Consider the following 22,268-nt stretch of genomic DNA (forward strand, 5'->3'; position numbering starts at 1 on the left):
AACGACCCGTCATTCCATAGTCTTCTTCTTCTTTTGGCTCAACAACCGTTGTCGGTCAAGGCCTGCCATTCCATAGTACTTTAATTAAAGTTGAAAGAGTTCGTTGGCATAAAATGCTATTCCCAAAGATATTTAGTAATTTGTATACGAATAGTTTCTTCCCATTTTTCAAAATCAGTCAAAACCTTTCGCGGGCCGGATAGAATGTTGCGGCGGGCCGCATTTGGCCCGCGGGCCGGACTTTGCCGACCGCTGGTATAAGGTATTTTGCAGGCCACAAATGGCTTGCAAAGAAGAATGTTAGTCTTTAACTATATAAATGTTCAACCGATTGAAAGAGGCAAATGAGGCCAATTGGCTCAAAGTCTCTATAAAAATAAAGAAAAAAAAATATATTCCATCAGTTCCGCGTATGCTGTAAATAATATAGTAAAATTTCTTTTCGGTTTGGGTGCAGGAGGTGATCAGGAAAGCCGTTCTGATCTTAAGCCTTAATTGAATCATTTTTATTTAAATTATTGTTGATTTGTGTTTCCTTTATGTATCAGCCATGTTATTATTTTGATAATCAAATTAATAATTTACATGACAAATATTCATGAAAAATTTCATGGATATTATGGCACAGCCTGGCAATAGCTTCAAGTGTAATTTTTTAGTGTTTAATACATATCTGTATTTTTAGAATAATATAGTTCAATCTAAAAAGATGTATATTATTGAGGCGCTTTCATAAATTTCAAATTCATATAAAGTATTTCAAGAGTAAAATTTTCTTGGCCCGGATCTTTGCTCAAACGCGAGCGATTTCATAAGAATAACATCAAGACATCATTTTCCAATCATTCTCAACCATTTTTATGATTTCTGAATCACGACTTCTTCACCACCCCTAGAATATATCGGAAGCAATAAGCTGTAATTTTTATACTTTATTTGCGCTTCACTTCTTGAAGGTCTATACATGATTTTATGTAGTAGTCTTAACAGCGTTCTGTAGATGGGCCTTTTCAGTCCTAATTGAGTTTTATTGTACTAAAATTAGGTAATACAAAACATGCAAATGAAATTGGAATGAAATAATAGAACAAGACAACATTCACAGCAGCAGCACTGCAGTAACAACAGCGACAGCATCGGCGCAGACGACGAGATGGGCCCGCAATCGCCCGAGAATCTTCAGCTTGGCCATTAGCAAGACGTGTGGAACACTATCGAAAGCTGCCTTTATGTCCGAGTACACGGTATCGACCTCAAAGCCGGCATCGAAGATATTCGACGAGATTCGTGGTAGTCTAGCGTTTGGGTACGAACCCATATTGTGAAGGACTGAAGTGATGTGTAGCTGCAGCAAGCAGTAACTCGTATACCAATAGCTCAAATACCATTGCGCAGGCGCAGAGCGATGTAATACCGCGATAGTTATTTGCGTTTGATTTGTTGCCCTTTTTGTGGATGAGAACTAGCCATGAAGTTTTGCATCAAGCTGGCTAGACGCCAAGGCTTATGGACTCGCGAAATATTGCGACCAGAATGGGGGCGATAGAGCCAGTGCAACGCTTCAGAATAGATGGAGGGATCTCGTCGGGCCTAGGAGCTTTAAGCCTGTCTATTGTCTTCAAGACTGATAGTTCATCAACAGACAGAAGATTCGGGATCATAACATCTGCTGATCGTTCGCTAGCACTTCCGAAATCTGTCTCGGATCGGGTGTGCTTGGCCGGAAAGAATGAGCAAAGCGTGAGGCAACGGTGACTCCAAGGCGGTCCGCGTATGGGATACTTTAGCGGTGTACAGTCATTTAACACGTTCATCTTGAATATCGACACACAAAGTACAAATGCGGCATTTTGACAACGTTAATCACCAATAAGGAAAACTCATAGTTTTAGCACTATGCAAGCAAATATCCGCTAGCTACGTGGCCTTTTTCCAAAGAAAAGAGACTACAAACTTCCAATCGGTTTCATACAATGCACGCCTTTTCGAAGTGCTTTGTTTTTCTAGATTTTTAAAGATACAAATGCGGCATTTTGACAACGTTAATCACCAATAAGGAAAACTCATAGTTTTAGCACTATGCAAGCAAATATCCGCTAGATATGTGGCCTTTTTTCCAAAGAAAAGAGACTACCAACTTCCAATCGGTTTCATACAATGCACGCCTGAAGAAAGAAAGAGAAGAAAGAGGTATTCCAATACATGGTTTCCGAATTTTCCGGAAAGCCTCAAAGTCAAAAAATGGTTCAAAATATGAGACCGTCTTTGAGGTGCCGCCAACAAACAACAACTAAAACACATGCTACATGCCATCTTCGTGGATACCTTCCCAGGAAAAAACCGTAGTGAGTAACTTAAATCACATTTCGTTGCTCGAACTATTACATAAGACTGGATGTTAAAATTTTCTTCCTCAGTGGATTAAAATTAGTACACCCATTATTCCTGTCTGGTAATTGGCAATCTACTTCAGTTTCATTCAATAGTTATTGAAGGCTTCGTGGGCCGCATACATGTTAGACACGTCTGCCTTAGAGTAATGGGCTGATTAAGCACTACCCAAACTAAGCGGCCCCAAAAAAGGGACCCATTCCCCGCTCATAAGTAAATTTACTTCTCAATCCTTTTCTAGTTTTAAATTCAAATTTCATTTTCTACTTTAGAATCAGTCTTACAGCTTCTCGCTTGACACTTCAGAAAGGCCTATATTCGTGCGACCGCTTAGGACCTCCACTCGTGTTAATCCGCTACTGCTTAGAGTATCACCTCTGATCATCACAATTGTTCACGTGACACTGACATGGATTTTATTCAGTTTCTATGCCATTGTGTAGCGACCTTAGCCGCAACAAGTTCTCCACACAAGCGGCTGTGTGTAGATCGAGCTGAAGGCGGCTGACACTCAGCGAGAACCAATTATGAGAAGAGAGCGAGAAGCGATCGAGACGAGCGAAGCGATGGCGAAAAAAGGCCATTCTGGTGTCGGTGATCGCGGGATACGGTGTAACAGTAGCGGGAATAAAAAATAAAAATAAATTAGTTGTAGTCCTAAAGAAGCAAAAGATTTATTTCGTAAAAAAAAGAGTTTTATTTCGTAATTAATAATAGTTTTCCTCGGTCATTTATTTTTAGTTGTTTCAATTGACAGTGATATTTTGCAGCACTCGCAATATATACGTGTAATTGAATCATTAAGCGGGTCCAATAAGCTAAAGCAAGCATAACACACTTCTACCATTTTGTATTTAATTAAGGATGGATGCCGAAATGATTACCAGCAATTGGCAAAAATATCACGCAAAACAGGAGCGCTTTTCAGGAAAATTAGCAAGAGGATCTGCAACCCCAACTTATGGTCACAATCAGACAAATGCTATACAAACTATCTGGATGCATTTTAAAGACCATCTTCAACGGTGGGTTCAAGCAGTGCGTATGGAGGTAAAGGATAAACCGCTTAAAAGAAAGCACCCTATTGAATACATGTCTCAATGGGGATATTGAATGTAAAGAAGAATGATCTCGTTATATTTTTCGGACATTTTTCTATAACTAATTCTAATTACTCCAATCATTTAACTTATGAAAGCAAACCAAACATCAAAGAACTTTATTGTCCGTGTTACTGTTTTCTTTTGTGTTCCAACGAACGAGATTCGTATAACACCTTGTTAACAAACTAAACTGAATAAATATCGCTCGCCTTACCACCAACATCAGCATGTGCCCTTTAGTTTAGCAGAGTCTGCTCATTCAACGTTTCACAAAAACCGAACAGCAAATGGCTGTATTGCTGTTCGTTTTCTATTGTCCTACCCTTTAACATTCATCGAGCACTAGTGTAATTATTGTTTACTTTTCCTTGTCCTGTCCTTACAAAACCAATAACTGCACAGATGTAGAGTAAGGCAACAAACAAGTGTAAAATTTAGTCGTTTTTTTCTCAACTTAGTGTATACTGTCAAACATATTCGATGATCGTCATCGATGATCTTCATAACATCAGGTTCGTATTGTGAGATGCGTTGTACAGGATTTGTACAGGATCTGTGGTCGTTGCTCATGACAGGCTTTTTTCTACACCGATGTACTGTTCGGTGTACCAGATATTGTTCCTACCATACTTATTGCTACGATTAGTTTCCATAAAAATAATCCTACCTTGCAACACCCAACAGATCTTACGCTGCACACATTTTATATTAGCTAACATTCCAAGTATGTATATAAATCCTAGTGTATGGAGATATAAATATCGGTTTAAATATGTTCTTCCAATTAGTCTACTATAAGATGTATCGTACGCTAGAAATATGTAAAACTTTATAAAAGCGTCTAACAACAAGCATTATGTCCGGTAGCCGTACACGATTCGCCTTGTATGAGCTCTTGTTAGAGGTCGTTAGCGCGACATTAGGTTCTAGATTGGAAAACAATCGATACTATTCAACGATAACCCTATATCAATAGTCTCATCTATCCCACGTTTCTACTTGGAAAGGGAAACTTGATCTACTTTCGACATCGATATCTGTGTCTAGCACAACAGGTATGTGGCGGGAGTGTTCATCAACCTACTCGTTCTCTTAAGTTGAAAAATAAATCTCTAATAACAAGCTCAATCATTTTGTCTACCATTCAAAAATACAATTCCTTCTAGTTTTGCTATCTATCTGCCGAATGGATGGATGTAGATCTATTACAGGATATCCTGTAGCGTTAATACGCAGACAAACGAGCCGTGTACCGTACGTCCGCAGATGGCTGTAGCTACAGACGGCGGCCACTCTCATCCATTGTCCACCAGAAGATCTACACCAACCATTCGGTGGCCAACGGAAATGTGAGCTTTCCCCGGATCGTGTTCGTCGCGGCATAGCACGGAATGGCCTGGGATAGCTTCAGCCCGAACGGATAGCAACCGGTCGGAGTTGTGCGCGTATCCTCTACAAGCAACACACAAGTGGGACCGGTTCCAGCGCCACATCCGTGAAAACTATCATACTGACCACACCCACCATTGGCAACACAAGCGCACTGGCCTTTCCTACCAAGCGTACATCTATTGGTACCGCAGCTGGTGCCGCTGCCACTGCTGTAGCTACTACAGTTGCTGATGCTTCTCCTACAGCCTCTACTACGCTCGCGGCTACAACGGTGAGCACTATTATGACTACTACTACTACGACAACGACGATCATGATTAGCGACGGTAATGGTGACGTTTGGGGAACAGCAGGAGTTCGTTGGTGAATCGAGGCGCACGAAGATGCCACGCCGCATGCAGCTTTCTTCCGCGCAATCATGTCAGACGGCGGTGCCCGTGTACAGCTGGCCGGGAATAGCTGTCGGTATTAACGGTTCCGGTTTGAACGTGCGTCTCAAGCGCTAATAGGACAGAGGAAAAGAGGTAATTTAAAAATGCATAATTAAATAAATGAGATACATTGCTATTGATAACAATTATACTATTGATAATAAGATAACATTTTTTTATACAGATAAAAGTTTACATTCACTAGCTTTGATAATGTTGGTATGACTGCACTGTTTCAAAAATGAATACGAATCAACTTATAGAATTTTGCTTGTAGCAAATGATAAAGTCATCAAATGGTCCCGTAAGAACATCATCCTCGAGGCGTAGGACAAACAAGCTATGAATAAACCAATCAATTATTATGGCCAAGCCCATGTGGTTAAGACAGTATTAACAACATTACTTCCCTCTTAGGTTTTTCCACAACCAAACATTAATAAGATTTAAAATGTATAATTTGCTGTCTAACCCAAGTTGACTAAATATAAAAATAACTTCATTAAATTATGATCAGAATGATGGTATCCTTTTTTTTCTTTTTTTTTAAGACTTTGAGCCAATTGGCCTCTTTCGCCTCTTTGATGGTATTCGTCATACAGCGCCTACCATAGCTGAACAGTCGTTTTTCACGATTTCCGGAAAATTAGGATGATATGAAGACGAACTCAGTGAATGTATAAATATTATTTAACATTTTTTTATATTTTTTTTAGTTTTAGGACCATAATTATATGATTTATTAAATAAATGATTATTACAAAACAAAACAATTTAGGGTCGTACCATGACTATAAAGACATTTTATAAGTTCACTTTTTTTAAGTTATTGATTGTTTTGAAAATACAAACCAAAGTATATAAACATATTTTAAAAACTTTTTTTAAGTGCCATGAGAATCTTGTAAAGTTAATGAACACCGGTACAAAACTGATCCGATCAAACAAAAGCAACACAAAAATCTCAACAATTTTTTTTAGCAGAATCCAAATGTTTGCTATTGTTCCATACATAGTTAAAGAATGTAATCGAAACCACTTTCTTCCCTTCCATCACCCGCTTCATCATCTATGAATCAAGCGTTGTCAATTCTATCTTTTATTGATAAAAAGAATCCTTCAAAATTCAATAATGTAAGAGCCTTGTTTTACTAAAAAAGTAAATTATAGAAAAGCCAGTAAAAAAAACCTTTGCATAGAACAATTAATATCTAAGTATATACTTACATCATTACAGTTGCCAGGACTTATCAAAAACTTGTAAACCATATACGTGGGAATGCACAGAACCGATGACAATGTCAGTGCCCAACCGGCAGCCACGCTCCACTCAGGATACTCATACTCCTCGCCAAGCATTTCTTCATACCCGAGCAGAGAAAATATCAAAATGCACTGAAAAAAAACATGATTTTCGGTAAGAAAACGAAACTCTGCACACATACGAAGATACTTACGAACAAAAACGTGGGACTGATGTACTTCCAGCAAATGCGCCAAAAAAGTGACGGTTTCTTGCCCAGCATTTGTTCAATATCGGCGGAGAAGTTTTCCACACCGTAGAACCAAAACACGCCGGCCGCTTCGACAAATACCACGAACAGTATCGCCAGACCGGGCCCGTACACGTTCAGGAAGTTTACCAAGTACACGCCACCCTGCAAGCGAAAAGTGTGAATCGTTTAGAAATAAGAGCACAATGAGATAAGGCGCGTAGATTGAATGTAGGTTGCACGTTGGTTTCGGAACAATTGAAGCGTTCAAAATCTCATAAATTGTGTTCGATTAATTCAACAAAAGTCACTGACCAAACGCACACACACACACACTCGCGTTTAGTGAATGAGTGGATTAAATGTAGCTGACCAAGCAATGCATACACGAGAAAGATACATATCCAGTGCAATGACACGGAAAAGGATGATCCTTTCGCACGCCTTGCCCACTCCGACTACGGCACTACGGCTAAAAGGTACGCACAGAGGGTGTGAGGATGGACTCGTTATTGCGGGATAAATCGTTCCCATCCAACATCAACCCGCCAACCACCAATTCATCCTGCTCGTCCGCAAACCGTAAGATTAAACACGGAGCTTTAAACGGTTCTCCATTAGCTCATGAATAAAAACATGACCACCACCTCCTTCCTAGTATCTGGTAGAATGCTCAAACCCTCACCGTGGCGCCGTAGGCACGTATCGTAAGTGATTGAATTAACTCCGGAACATTATTTATCACTTGCCAGCCACCGTGCACACAGTCACAGGACTCCAGGCCGGTGGGAAGGGAAAAAGGTTTACTTATCAATTCAAATGCCGTGAGAATGCCGGCTCCATTTCGACGGAGTGTTTCCAATGGTCAGTATGGGCACTTCTTTTATCATCTGTGGCGATAGTGGATCCTTGTTCTGTGGAAAGTGTACTTAAAATGGTACAGGAACAGACAGCAGCAGCACATAAAATGGGTTTCGCTATTTTTCACTGTTTTTCCCATTGCTCCTTCAGTTGGTCAGTATCTTCCCGACAATCGACGGCGAAGTGGTATGTAACTTCCATCAATGCCACAGCTCATCAACCCAAACTACGGCAGCATCGTTCCCACTAGCACTCCGTTCTAGTAGGAGGCTTTCTTTGCCTTGTCTGTGCTTTGCAATTGTATCCCGAGGATGAAATAGTTCTTTTTTTTACTATACCAATGTTTCAAGAAACGATTGAATGAAGCCTGTTCATTGCGTTTCTCTGGAACTTGTTATTCCTAACTTAACGGGCAACCAATCAACGTTTTATGTTGACCACAAAAGCCGATTGCGTGTCCGTTCTTGGTAGTTATATTCATTTCCTTGTCGTACTTTAACATCAAACAGAAATGTACGTGCTATTGTTCCATAGCCCAGTTCTATTGTGTGTATATGCAATTCATGGCCTCTTGAGTGTCCCATGGTCATGTTTTGAAGAATACTAAGGTTTTGTGGCAGATATGGATATTACAGCAGTTATTGAATTATCTAAACGTCTATCTTTTAGTGGCGTCAAATAGCAAGAGAGACTTAAATGCTAGAAATGGTCGAACCTTTGCATTCATCACTTCTGCTTCTTGTTTTGCTAAACAACCGCAGTTGATTTAAAACTGCTATCGAATTCGAGATCTTAGGCTTGAACTGGGACGTCGTCCTATTTCTTTGCATATTTAATATTCTCTTAGGTAGTTTTTGGTAAATAGCGAAGGGTCTTTGCCACTGCCGATTTCATATATAGTTTTTAACAAATGGAATCTGAGTTCTTGTTGAAAATATTCGATAAAAAATTCAAAAATGTGATATAGTAAAAAGAAGGAAAATCTTATACTAATATCACAGAACAAAGTAAAAATACCACGTATCATATCTGCTTATCTGACAATTTTCCTATGTTTTTTTACTGAACAGTATGTTTTTATGTTTTTCTATGCATTTTCAAAAATGCCAAATCATGTATACTTTTGGGAACAAAAGTTAGAGCATAACCAAGATTCTCATATGAACATAGATTCAAGTAAATTATGTACAAAAGTGTTTATGTTCTTTTCACTCCCGGAAAGCCCTTTGAAGGCTATGAAATCTTACATAGATGACTAGCCTAAAAAATAAGGAATATTATTCGTTCATCAATTTAACAAATAGATTAAGTAGTTTAGTTGAATATGCAAATAATAGTACAACGATGAAAAGCACAAAAGTAAAATTAATAATTCATATTAAATCAAAGATCATTGCGTACTTAGTTTAATGATAAACATTGCGGCAATGATAATTAACTCCAGACATCAGGAAATTAGACATATTTACCAAAAACGCTCAATTGTCTTCGTAGCAAACAAATATTATGCTTAAAGCATATAAAGCATTAAATGCTTATTATGCTTTCGAGTTTTGTAGCTGCTTCTATTTGATAGAATTATCACAGTCACAGTGTTTCTGTAATAAAATAACTAAAAATAAAACCATCATACTCACGTATGTCATTGTGGGTAGTGCACAGATGTAAATAAGTCCTAGCAATATCAACACAAACAACTCCCGGCGACGACCGATGGTGCGGGGATACTCATCGCACAGTGCCGTTATCATCGCTTCCAGCCCGCCGAACGTTGAGTCTAGCCCGAGCGTGATCAGCATCAGGAAGAAGATGATCGACCAAAAGACGGACCCTTTCATCATGGCGATTGCTTCCGGATAGACGATAAACACCAATCCCGGTCCCTCGAGACCGACCTCCTCGATCGATTTGTTCTGCACCTGGGCCATATAGCCGAGCACGGAAAATATGACGAACCCGGCCAGAAAGCTTGTGAGGCAGTTGATGCTGCTCGTGAGCAGCGCATCTCGGTAGCAGTTGTTGTTGAACTTGTTGTAGCTCGAAAGCGCCAGCAGCGTACCGAATCCAGGTCCAAGCGAGAAGAAGATCTGTGACGCTGCATCGATCCATACCTGTTGAATGAGCGTGCATTAGGAGGAGGAGAAATAAACTCTGCATGAAAGTGTTTCATGCACACTTACCCGTGAGTTGTTTAGCTTGTCCCACTGTGGCGTTAGATAGTAGCGTATACCTTCGGCAGCACCGGGCAGTGTTACACCGCGGGCCAGCAGTATGAGCAGCACCACGTACGGTGCCAGTGCCGTCACCCATACGACCTTCCCGGCACTGCGGACACCTTTCCACAGCGAGAAGTACACCAGCACAAACACGCCGAAGACACACAGGGCGAGCGAAGGTTTGACCGGTCCCATAAAGTCCAGCCCGTTCGATTTGTACTGCTCCAAAACTTGCCGCCTAGATGGAGGATATTGTTAAGAATGAACACTCGTGTTAGATGAAACAATAAGGCACCTCATCAATCTCAGTGGTATGGATTTCATTGCTTAGCCTCACTTTACGATTCGTATTTTAGAACCAATGTACAGCCGCACATCTAGTTTATAGTCCACTTCCAATCATCCATTTCTCCATTCCCTTTCGGTTCGAAGGTACTTACTCGAAAAATTCCCTAGCTGGGCTGGAGAGAGGCGGAGCGCTGGCACCTCCAACCACTCCAGCGACCGTCGCCATCGTGCTGGTGGTCAGATTGGACAGCATCGTTGGCAGCGTGCTGGACAACAGGTGCTGCTCGTACTGGTAGTAGTGCGAATGGGTGGTGCCCATTGTCGAGTTACCCAGTGCGGACGCAACCAGTGTCACACCGGCCGACGCTGCACCCGTACTCATCGATGACATGGCCGTTGTCGTTGCAGTCGCCACGGTGGAGGTGACCGTCTCGTTTACCCTCCCCGTGACCGGTGAACAGTTCTCCGTGTTCCACGGATTGCCACATTTGGTCCAGGGCAGCTCGGAGCTGAACGATGCGAACAGATAGTAAACGGCCCACCCGATGATGGTGTTGTAGTACATGCCCATGTAGATATCGATCAGGCAGATGGCGTACCCGACACCTGTGCGGCGAAGAAAGGGAAGAGAAGAGGCAACAAAAACCATGATTAAGAGATGCATGTGAGACGCGGCTGTGAAGGGAGACGAAAAAGCATCGTAAACTTGCATTCGATTCACATTTCCCACGGCAAGGATACGGGTTTAAAATATATTACCTCAACCGATTGAGTTATTGGTCAGTGACGCATAAAATCGGATAGCGTCCTCTGCCTGGTGGCTCGCGTGATTTACGATGGTAAGCGTCCGTTCGTATTTATTGTCACCCTGTACCGGTGAGTATTGGGTCAAAATCGGGATTCCGTTGGTATCGCGTAAACGTGTAACCGTGCCATTAAAGTCGGTTACCCACAAAGTCGGGGTAAGGCCCGACAATCAGAATCGGTTTGCACCGAAACTCAATCACACGCCTCCCCGAGGGGTCATTTTTGGAAGAGAATTATTTCTCAATCAGATCGATGCACGAGGTGGGTTCGATATTTTATGTTCCAATTGTAGGGCACACTTTCAATCCAGGTTGTTACAAGCGTTGGCTGGTAGTCATTACTATCGCATTACGATATAGCATCAATAAACACCAACTTAATGGCGCATTCAAATTATAAAAAGGATTGTCCTTATTTTAGATTACGGAATGTATGCTATGTACACCGTCTTGCAAGCAAAGATTCAAAATAATCTATAAACAGGTTATATGTATGTCAGATTAATATTTATGGGCCTGAGATTTTATGTTATAATTGTAAAGCACGGATTCGATTCGGGTTCATACAAACATTGGCTTGACATCCTTAACACCGTTTTATCATAAAGCAGCAATAAAAATAAACCTGTTGAAGCATTAAAATTATAAACAAATTGTCCTTATTTCTTATTAGCAAAATGTTTCCAAAATGGTTTACGAGCAGAGATTAAAAATAATTCCTAAACAAGTTATATGCAAGTCAGGTAGATATGTATGTCACATTGTCAAATCGACGATAAAAAATTCTCATGTAAAACTCTTTTCATTTTATCTTACCGTACACGAACCGTGCGAATAGACACACAGACTAGAAAACCGCCACTAACCCTCTCGGGCTTATTTCGTGCACCGCAAAGCCAGATCCGAAACATACAAAAATTCAATTCCGCTGCGTCCCAGAAAGTACGAACCCGGTGGTATTGTCCGGAACGAGTATTTACGAGTTTGCACAATGGATTTAATTCCCTGTCCGCCGTCGCGGCCGGCAAACACTATCGGAGATGGTCTCCTTCACCTTCCCTCGAGCCTTTCACGAGTTTGCGGTTCCGCATGTGCATGTTCTCGTTCTCTCGCATAGTGTTCTTAGTCAACGGTAAACACTTGCGACTTTTCGAGTGTCGTCCGTGTGCTGCCTTTCTAGGGCAAAGTAAACCCGTTCTGTATTTCCATCCCGCGTAACCACTGACTTTGCTGAGGGATCCAAGTGGGATTTACTTTTCCCTTGTGGTAGTTTTATCGGAGGTGAAGTGACGGAAGGTTCCTTGTCCGTGCCTGTTTCAAAGCAGTGGTTTGGCACACAAACAGTGTGGTCCACGGGACCACTTGTTGCTTCCTGGTTCGGTTGCTTCGCACAATTGGTTCGCAGTAGTTTGTGTGTGTTTGGCTACCGCACCGTCGATACTGCAACGATTCAACAAGTTACAAGCACCGGCCCTGGTTCATCTTTCCTTTTTAGTTCGATAAGACGAACCTCCACCGCAAAGGACGTAGACCTGAAAGGAGACAATGCATGGCACGACACCGCTCAAGCCGTCCGAGATTCACATCGGTCGGCCAGTCGTCCGATTCCTTCCTTCCGATGGGAAAATGTTAATGGAGCGGAATGGAAAGCTTCTGTTATTGTTTATACATTCGATGGTAATCACAAAATGGACTGACCTTCCCTTTTACACCCCTCAAACGTATTCTCTCCCTGCCGACAGTGACACCATCATCACATCGTTTCCCTGTTGTTACGTTCACTAGAGTACGAACGACTCTACACGATGATTCACAGCTCCACATTTATTCCGTCAATACTCAGTCACCGACAATTAATCAGAGCCGTGGAAAGACAGGGAGCGTTTTTGTTGATGGAGCTACTTGCTCCATGCCCGTTCTGCCGGCTTGCTATCAAGCTGATGGGTGAATTAATTGCTCGTAACAACTCGTAAAAAACTCGTCCTACTTTAAGCTGCATGACGAAGGCAAACCTTGGTCTAGAGACGCACAAAAAACACACGGACACACCCTCGGTGGACAGGAATGGCTCATCCATAGTGCAGGTCAGGTTGGTGTTAACGCACCCGGAAGCAAACGGAAGCCGGTGGTGTGATGCCCGAGGGGATGGTGGAAATTAATTTACAAACTCGCTAAACCCGCATGAACATTAGCCATCTCTATGCGTCCTGTAACCGGCTTGTCATCTCTGTGTATATATATATGTGTGTGTATGTGTGCCTGTGTTCAGTAAGTTCATAATTTATGGAAGTCTGATTTCAGCAAACCAACGCGAAAACCCTACCATCATCATCATCACCATCATCACCGTCGTCTTCAGAGACATCCACCGGGGCATGGATTATATCGTGACGGTGCCCACTCTTTCCTTGCCAATGTAGGACATTGTTTGTGACGTTATCACTGGTACTGTGCGTCCTTCAACGACAACGACTCCTGGCACGGTCATAGGGGCATTTTAGGGACAGTGCCGGAACAAACTGTCACTTGTTGTCTCAGCCAACCCCTCCGCTAAAGACGATCGTTGTCAAATACCCTCGTTTAGCTAAGCACAATTTTCCCCCTCATCGCTAGGATTTTTCATTCACTCTAGCATCTTAAAGACGGTTAAAAATTAATTTTGATCTCTTCAAGCTTTGCTTCGACATTGAGCAACATGACGGTGATATCTTCTCTCCGCACTAGCGTTACTCGCAATCAACAACAAAAAAATCCGTTCAAAAGCACTCGTCATCGGACGTTGATTTTCGAGTAGCTTCTTATAACCCTGCAGAAGGATGTCTAAATTTCACACATCCGGTCGGTCCCGCAGCGTATGCAACGCATGAAAGGGTGGCAAAATTTAATCTAATTCCTGCCAACTCTCAATCTCCGCAATCAATACCATGCGCCAAGATGGCTTAGTAGCGTTTGCGACCGAAGATGTAGGCCCTTGTGCACTGTACTACATGGGAAGTCGGTTAGGGCGGCTCGGTTTGAGATAAATGGATGCTAAATTGTCTATTCAAAAACAATTTTAAATTATTAGCCATTTTTAAGGCTGATGGCAGTGACTTCTATTAGGACGAGTCTTGGAATAGCGAATGTCTTCTAGATAGATGATGTTCTTCGTTTTTTTTTTCGCAAAACTAGAACAAGGCAAAGTTTCTTGCTACATTTGAGCTTGTTTCGTGGTTTGAGCAAGGTATCAATGTTTTCATTTATGTATATGAGTCAAGGTTAAACCACGGAACCACAGTAATTAAGCTGAAGCTCTGCCAGATCAGTTTTACTTCATAGATACTGGTTGAAAATCCTAGCTTGCAATTTTGATGGTATGGAAAATGAAGCACATGTTGGGTCTTTTATTAACTTAGCAACACCGGTAGTTATAGAACAGTACAAGCATAGATCTGCTAGGCTTAGGTGAAAGAGTTGGAGCACATTTAAAGTGTTCCACCAGCTGATCGCTGTGGCCGTGTGACTGTTTACTTTATCATTCTGAACCTAGAATCCCGTCCCAGTGAATTTGTCTGTTTATTCCCTTTTTAAATCTTATTCATTTCCAAAGTTCATGAGCCGATCCCAATCATCCCAATCAACCTGATTCGTTACAATACTACTCTTAGCCTACCTGCATAGTGTTAGTATTACAAAGTCTTTACTTTCTTCTCACTAGTACTCAGGGATCAGAATATTAAATTAAGAACATAACAATTGTTGTTACGTATCGAGCTTCTCCTGCAGGTCATGGGAAAGATTGGCCCTCGGGAAGAGTCACAGAATCGTAGAGATTCTTTGAAACTTTCCCTGCTAACCTGTCCTTCACGCTAGTTGCTTCTAATCCATTGGTTGGGAAGTCTATGCAGTCGAAAGGAGGTGTTTAACATAGAAATCCGGCCGCTCTGTCTTATTTCGGATGTTGAAGAATGGTGTTTACTCCAAGAAGTTCTGCGTGTGAATCTCTTCCACTTCAATTCTGTGACTCTTCTTCTTCTTCTTTGGCTCAACAACCGATGCCGGTCAAGGCCTGCCAACACACTTGTGGGGTTGGCTTTCAGTGACTTATTGATTTTCCCCCCATAGCAGGATAGTCAGTTCTACGTATGGCGGCACGGTCTATTTGGGGCTTGAACCCATGACGGGTATGTTGTTAAGTCGTACGAGTTGACGACTGTACCATGAGACCGGCTAATCTGTGACTCTTACCGAGGGCCAATTCTTTGCGAGGTCTGCCTGGAGAAGCTCGGTAACAATGCAAGATGCGCAAGAAGATATACTGACTTCTTCTTCTATTTGGCGTAACGTCGAACGTGGACATGCCCGGCCTATACATGCTTTCGAGACTTAATTAATTACCCCACTACCGTATAGTGAATCTTTGCTAGGAAGAGACGGTTCATTCTAAGTTTGAACCCATGGCGGGCATGTTATTGAGTCGGTCGAGTTGACGACTGTACCATGGGACCGCAGACGAGTTTATAGATAAACTTGTTTAAATCCAAGACACACATTTCGAATAAAATACTTAAATACTACCGCACTAAGTAAATAATACTTAAATATAATAAGAGCTAAACCTGGTGTCCTGATAGAAATAATTTCGTACCATGACAACGGGATTATCGCAACTATAATTTCGTTTAAAAAAACATTTTTGATTTTTGTGAAGTGTTGCTCGTCTTAGCAAAGGAATTCAAAGATCAAATTAATTTTGATTCATTTTTAAACTATAAAATTTGTACAGCATTGTTGAGAAAGTATTTTCATTGAATTAGCCCCTATCTCTTGAGCCGGTCTCATGGTACAGTCGTCAACTCGTACGACTTAACAACATGCCCGTCATAGGTTCAAGCCCCAAATAGACCGTGCCGCCATACGTAGGACTGACTATCCTGCTATGGGGGGAAATCAATAAGTCACTGAAAGCCAACCCCACAAGTGGGTTGGCAGGCCTTGACCGGCATCGGTTGTTGAGCCAAAGAAAAAAAAAAGCCCCTATCTCTTATAAATATCCAATTATTATCAAGTAATGTCTTATATTCTACTGAAAACTCACGCTTAACTCGTTTATCGCACTTAATCATTTTACTTTCATACTTGTGTCAACAGACATTTAAATACTTCTCAAACGCATTCTACTGTACGTAAATACACACACACACTCTGATAACTACAAAACACTCCAATAAAATGCTATTGTCTTTGCAGTAAAAACTACTCGCAACAGGTATTATAGCCGATAAAAGTAAAAAATAAACCACTGATTTGCTGCGAAAACAATTCACATTTCGAAGCACTCCCATTAAGCTTTCCAATCCAATTCTTCTGCATAGACGCACCATCTCAATACGAACTAAGTTCCAGTGGGCAAAAAAGTAAGACCATCAGCACCAAAGGACATCGACAACGAAGACGGGGAGCAAATAAAAAATAAAAAAAACAACAACTTCAACCAATAATCGTTAGCACTTGTCAACTTGTTGTACTGTGTGCATTTGCTCCCGTTGTTCCGTTTCATTCCGGGTTTCCCTTTTTTTCAAATTACTTCTAGCGAATGTTTATGGACGTGTTTTATTGCCTAGCTACCTGTAACTGCTGTGACCGTGCATTTTGTTCCATCGTTTGTCGTTCGGATTTTGTGCGCCTTTTTCCCTGCGGAAGCAAAATCCACTGCTTTCAAGTGTTGGATTAAGCATAAAATATGTGTATGTGATTACGGTAGCGTAAAGTGTGTGGGGTGAGAAAAAAAACTACTTCTTCACTATTTCAGGAAACACTTCCAGTATCTTACACTCCAGCTGAAAGGGAAGGGAACGATTGTGTTGATAAAGGTTCACAAGAAGATTGCTTGAATCCTTAAGCTTACTTTTGAATTGATTTTTCACATTGGAGCACAGCATGTATTTCACTTACTATTTCAGTAAATCTTTATTATTATTTACGGTATAGTGTTGTAAGTCGTTTGGATGTATTTTGTAAAACTTTTATTTAATTGCAAAATGTATTATTTCTATTTATTTATATACTATTTGATTCCATTAGCAAAAATACTTTAATTCTCATTCCCAAACACTTTTGCAAAAATATACGTTGATGTTTAAATGCCCATTTTGATTACTTCTGCTTTTTCTTCTTCTTCTTCTTCTTCTTCTTCTTCTTCTTCTTCTTCTTTGGCAAAATAATCGTTTCCGGTCAAGGCCTACCTGTACCACTGGTGGAGCTTGGTTTTCAGTAATTTATTGATAATCCGTAGCAGGATAGTCAATCCTACGTATGTGCACAGCAAATTTTGTCATCCTGCTTCAGTAAAGTTTTATACTGAAACGGTTCATTAGTAGAATATTTTTAAATGTCATGGTTTTACTGATTTTCAGTAAAACAATTTAATTAATCCATTTCAGTATAAAATCTGTATCAAATTGGTCGTTTTACTGAATATCAGTAAAACAAATTACTGAAAATGCAGCAATTCATGCTGTCAAATCGACCTGTCAGTCAGAACAACAAAACAATACAACGCGATGTCCTCTTGCTCATGCTGTGTAAACAGTTGATTTGGTAAGCGCTTACAGACGACCCGGTAAAATTTCAGGTGAGATTTCGGCATGTGACGTGGGTAAATTTGAAAGAATTGGCAGTCGTGTTGGAGTTTACAATCTTGCCTACAATTTACTGTGCTTACTGAAATTTCGTGGTGTCTATGAGTGCTTACTGAACTATCAAAACTTGTTACGGCAAAATACAGAATAAAAACTGTATCAAACAATATAAAACATGAGTGAATATGAACTGAAGGACTGGCAATCTCTGCGCATCAATACAAAACTCAATTTAAAATAAATATTTGATCACTTTTTAATCGCTACCAACTAATCCAACTAAAGCTTTACTGTGATTTCAGTAAACGAGCTGCCATTTTGGTGGGTTCCGAACATTACTGAATGATTCAGTGAACATTATTTTTACTGAAAGGATTACTGAATCTTTACCTAAAAAAACTGGAATAAAAAAAGTTTTCTGTGTGGGCCCGGTCCATTCAGGGTTTAAACTCAAGACGGGCATTTTGCTAAGTCGTGCTAGTTGACAACTATAGCGGAAACCCCTTTTTGAATACGAACACAGGAATATCTAGCGCTTGGTGAACATTTTATTATTTTTCTGATTTAGTATTTCCGGTAAAAATACGTTCATTCTTTACTGTATAGGATTAAGTATTTTACACTATGCAGACTACGATTAGTAGTTAAAACTGATAACTAAACATTAAACTTTATGAAAAAATACCTTTTTTAGTCCTATCCTCAGAATTCACTACCGTTTATGATAAAAAAAATGCCTACGAGCAATCCCGGTATGGATCAGATGCATACCATAAAATGATGCTTTTTAGGAGGCGAAAGCTAAACTCTCCTTTAGAAATGACGTTTTGCTTACCCTTACAGCTTTTTCCATCTCGTATGCTTTCCTCTTAATCAGAGATGATCCGCCATCACCATCATTGCGCCCTTTTTGCTCTCGCAGGGATCATCCCTCTGAATCAGCATACTTGTCCCGCGTGAAACTGATATCCAACGCGAGTTACGCTAAGCACCGTTTCAAAGCTATAAAGTGAAATCCGTCCGCATGCCGAAGGAGAAGCGAACAAGACAGAGCCATGTAAATAGAGCCCTCGAGTTGATGAGAGAGGTGCAATTGATTTGTTGATTTATTACGATATGAACGCTGGATGAAGTAAAGAGGAAAACAAGCACGAACAGGTGCAACCATTCCGAGCACACACACAAAAAAAAGTCTAAACGTCTTTCAAAGTGTAAAAAAAGGCAGCGTTTTGGTATTTCCGAGAGGCGAAGGGGTAGGTGCAAAAAAAACCCGCTTCCCGAAGGAAACATTAAATCGAAGCGCCAAGCGATTCCCTAGACGCGCACGCGAATGTGAACAAAACGGGGGAAATCATCTAAATGATGAGTGATTCTCATCCTCGCACGATTTCGCCCTTTTCCTCCCCGTATGGGGGATGGAGCTTTTCTTGATTTTACCCTTATTCCTCGTATCCGCTCACAGTCGCACTTCGATCGTGAATTGACGCGAAGGAGCAATTGTTACCATTACGCCGCAGGCACGTCTGTGTCTGTGCGTGCTACGAATGGTGTTGCGTGTGTAAATGTTCGCCCATTTCCACTTCCTACAACAAATCAACCCAACCTGCCTGATTTGTCTACGGTGCTTGATTGCTCGCATCATATCCGATAGATACCGATCTTCTTTCGTCGCCCTCCTGTTCATGTCGGCCAGCGGGGAAAAAAGTTGCTCCCTCAAACTCTGGCCCAGCACCGTTCTGGGCAGGTCGACCGAACGATCGATCCCATGGAACGTTGAAATGTCACGTACGGATTTTCGCGAAGCAAGTGTACGTTCGCTCACTCGCTCGTTTGCCTTCCCGTTAACCGTAGCCGCGGACAGTCAAATAATTCGCATAAAATTAAGAAACACATTCTAGACCACAAAAAGTGACCTCAAGTCAAGTTTTTTTTTTGTTCCTTTTTGTTCTGCATGAAATCTTTTCGTTCTCAACCGTTTGAAGGCTTTAACGAATTTCTCAGAAGGGCCGTAAAAAGACGCAATGGTAAAAACGGTAAAATTCACTGTAAAACAACACCGGGTACCTTTGTAAAACTTTTTGTTTCCTTTCCATCTTCTAGCCCTACGTTCTCTGCTTTGTCCAATCCGATTGGGTTAATTAGTGAAATGGCAAACTCTCGATTTTATGCCTTTATGACAAATCGTAAGGTTTTAATTGGGTTTGCCTTTTAGAGTCTTCTTCCACCCATAAAATCGGGTCTTTTATAATTGTTTTAAACAATATTGAATATAAATTTTAATGCTTTTTAACACTTCATCTAACGTAAAAAGGGGGCAATTGGTCATTTCTTTATAAACACGCCAAGGAAGTGCCAAATTGGTGGTTCGTTTGCTTATTGCGTACATGATTTTGTATTGAATCTATTACTATTTCTATTGTTCTGATACGGTCGCATTCCTTCTTTAACCCTTTGACAGTCCCTCTGTTAAGAGTAATCTTTCTGTATCGGGTTGGGAATGTGTTGGATGTTTGACGGGAATTTAAAAAGTTTAACACTAATATAGAAATTAACTCGGGCATGAATTATAAATTATGTAAAAGTGAACTCCGGCAAGAATTGAAAATTGTAACATAACTGTTCGAACTGGTTTTGAACCATGTACTTATGTTTTTCCATCCAGACCACATTGTCACGCGACGATTGTATTGAAACGGAGAACAAACAAAATCCCCGAGCCCTTAGGAAGCTTAAAACATTGTTTTTTCTCGATTTTGTTTCAAATTATTGCTTCATGCACATTGTTGAATTCGCTTGAAAAGAAATTTGATAATAAATTATGGGAAAAACATGTTTTATAATAATTGTTTGTAATATGTTGTAACTAATTTAAATTGCAATTACCATCAACATTAATATTGATACACGTTGGAAAATGGTAGTTCTAAACAATATTGCTTGATTTATATTATGTAAAGCTTAATTAACATTTTCCTCCACTTACCTTTTAAAGCCGGACAGATGCGCTTCCAGATGGACAGACAGCCGCACCGATGAAACTGACCCAGGGCAAGCTCCATGTAGAACAAGGGCAACCCGCCAAACAGCAGCATAATGCAGTACGGGATGAGAAACGCACCACCGCCATTCTGATAGCAGATGTACGGAAATCGCCAAACATTGCCCAAATCCACCGCAAACCCAATCACCGCCAGCAGAAACTCCGCCTTCTGGCTCCAGGTCTCACGCCGTCGTTCACCGGTCAGTGCCACCACAAGGCTACGCTCTTTGCCACTCTGCAGAACCTGTGCTGTCTCGGTGGTGGCCGGGTGCGTTGGTTTGCTCGTGGCCGAACTTCCATTAGAGGCCGCTTCTTTCCCGGCGAGGGCTGCCGTATCGGACACGGTATCGGGTGGCTCGCCGTGCCCTCCATCGGTGGACGTTCCGTTAGTGCCGGGTGCCGCCGCGGTATGCCAAGAGTCACGCTTTTTAGCTCCCCGCGAACCGGAACCACCCGAACCGGAGGAATTGGTCGTCCCCGGCTCGGTACCCATCGTTGGCGCGTTGGTCCTTCGTGAGACTTATCTTCTCCCTTTGTACGATGTTTGATCTGTCTACCGCCCGTCTTCGGTCGCAACGATTTCCAACGAAACCTATTATTTCCCTGCAGCTGCTTCTCAAGTCTTTTCCGTTGTACTTTGAGACAAAATCAATTTGTAGGACTTCTTCAGCAAACCAAAAAAAAACCCGCTAGAACGCGCTCCTAAACGTAGCCGTAACTGCTTCCGTCTCCGATCGATTAAACCGCCGACTTATCATCTTCGCTTCCAAGAAGGAACAGGGTTGTGGTCGAGCGGTTTTGATAGGATCCTTTTCTTCGGGTCGTCTGCACAGCAAGCAGCAGTGGCGGCAGCAAAACAAAGCCTACCTGTTTTCTTCGCTAATTATTACCTCCAACGGTGGACATTGTGTGGCTGGAAAGGGAATAGGAATGAGAAAAATACGATATTTTTAGAACACGAAACTGATGACTGCAACTTGGAAAGCAACTTTTATGCAAATAATGGGCATAGGAAAAAATAACGATTTTTTTTCGACTATGTTCTAAAACATTCGCGAACATTGTCGGGTGTGAGCGTTTTTTCTGATTGTCGAAGAATTTTTTTTTTGCATTTTACTCGCCCACCGCTCACCATAACAAACGTTGGTACTTCCAAAAACCAAAAGGCACAGACCATTTCTAAATGGTCAGCAAGAAAAGCAAACAGTAGAATGCGTTTCATCTAATGGGTCTGCTGAACGCAAACGGAAACATTTCCGGTTACGATAAGCTGCTGCTCGGTATCGTAAGAAAAGGTAAATGCCAATTGGTTGTGAGAGCAATAAAGGCAAGTGCGATACGTTTTTTTAACCTTAAATGACTTAAAATTACATTCGACCTGCAAATAGCTTTATGGCATCATCTTAAGACCACTTTAAGTATCGTAAAATACAATATGATATTATAAATCAGCGCTGTCAAACTCATTTGACCACTTGGGCCAGAATGCTACTTAAAGTAATAGCGCGTGCCACTTTTAGTATTCTAGTGGTTATAGTATTTGCTAGCCTTTGTTCGTAAGCAGTTCATTTCATGCTGGTATTCATACATTTTTTTACTTAATTCAAGATATGCATTACAATAGGAG

General features: G+C 41.2%; 1 protein-coding gene across 4 annotated transcripts in view; it reads right to left on the reverse strand.

Annotated features, from left to right (window-relative positions):
- Positions 1 to 3,574: 3,574 nt before the first annotated feature.
- Positions 3,575 to 22,268, reverse strand: part of LOC121598380 (sodium-dependent serotonin transporter) — a 40,339-nt gene continuing 21,645 nt past the window's right edge. For all 4 annotated transcript variants that reach the window (XM_041925110.1, XM_041925111.1, XM_041925112.1 and 1 more), the window contains exons 3-9: positions 20,585 to 21,554; positions 10,328 to 10,781; positions 9,852 to 10,125; positions 9,309 to 9,782; positions 6,775 to 6,975; positions 6,545 to 6,712; positions 3,575 to 5,388 (exon numbers count right to left, since the gene is read on the reverse strand). In XM_041925110.1, coding sequence (XP_041781044.1) covers positions 5,308 to 5,388; positions 6,545 to 6,712; positions 6,775 to 6,975; positions 9,309 to 9,782; positions 9,852 to 10,125; positions 10,328 to 10,781; positions 20,585 to 21,134 — 2,202 coding nt within the window. In that variant the 5' untranslated portion in view covers positions 21,135 to 21,554 and the 3' untranslated portion in view covers positions 3,575 to 5,307. The remainder of the gene's footprint in view (positions 5,389 to 6,544; positions 6,713 to 6,774; positions 6,976 to 9,308; positions 9,783 to 9,851; positions 10,126 to 10,327; positions 10,782 to 20,584; positions 21,555 to 22,268) is intronic.

The sequence above is a fragment of the Anopheles merus genome, chromosome 3L (genome assembly GCF_017562075.2).
Source record: "Anopheles merus strain MAF chromosome 3L, AmerM5.1, whole genome shotgun sequence".
Lineage (NCBI taxonomy): Eukaryota > Metazoa > Arthropoda > Insecta > Diptera > Culicidae > Anopheles > Anopheles merus.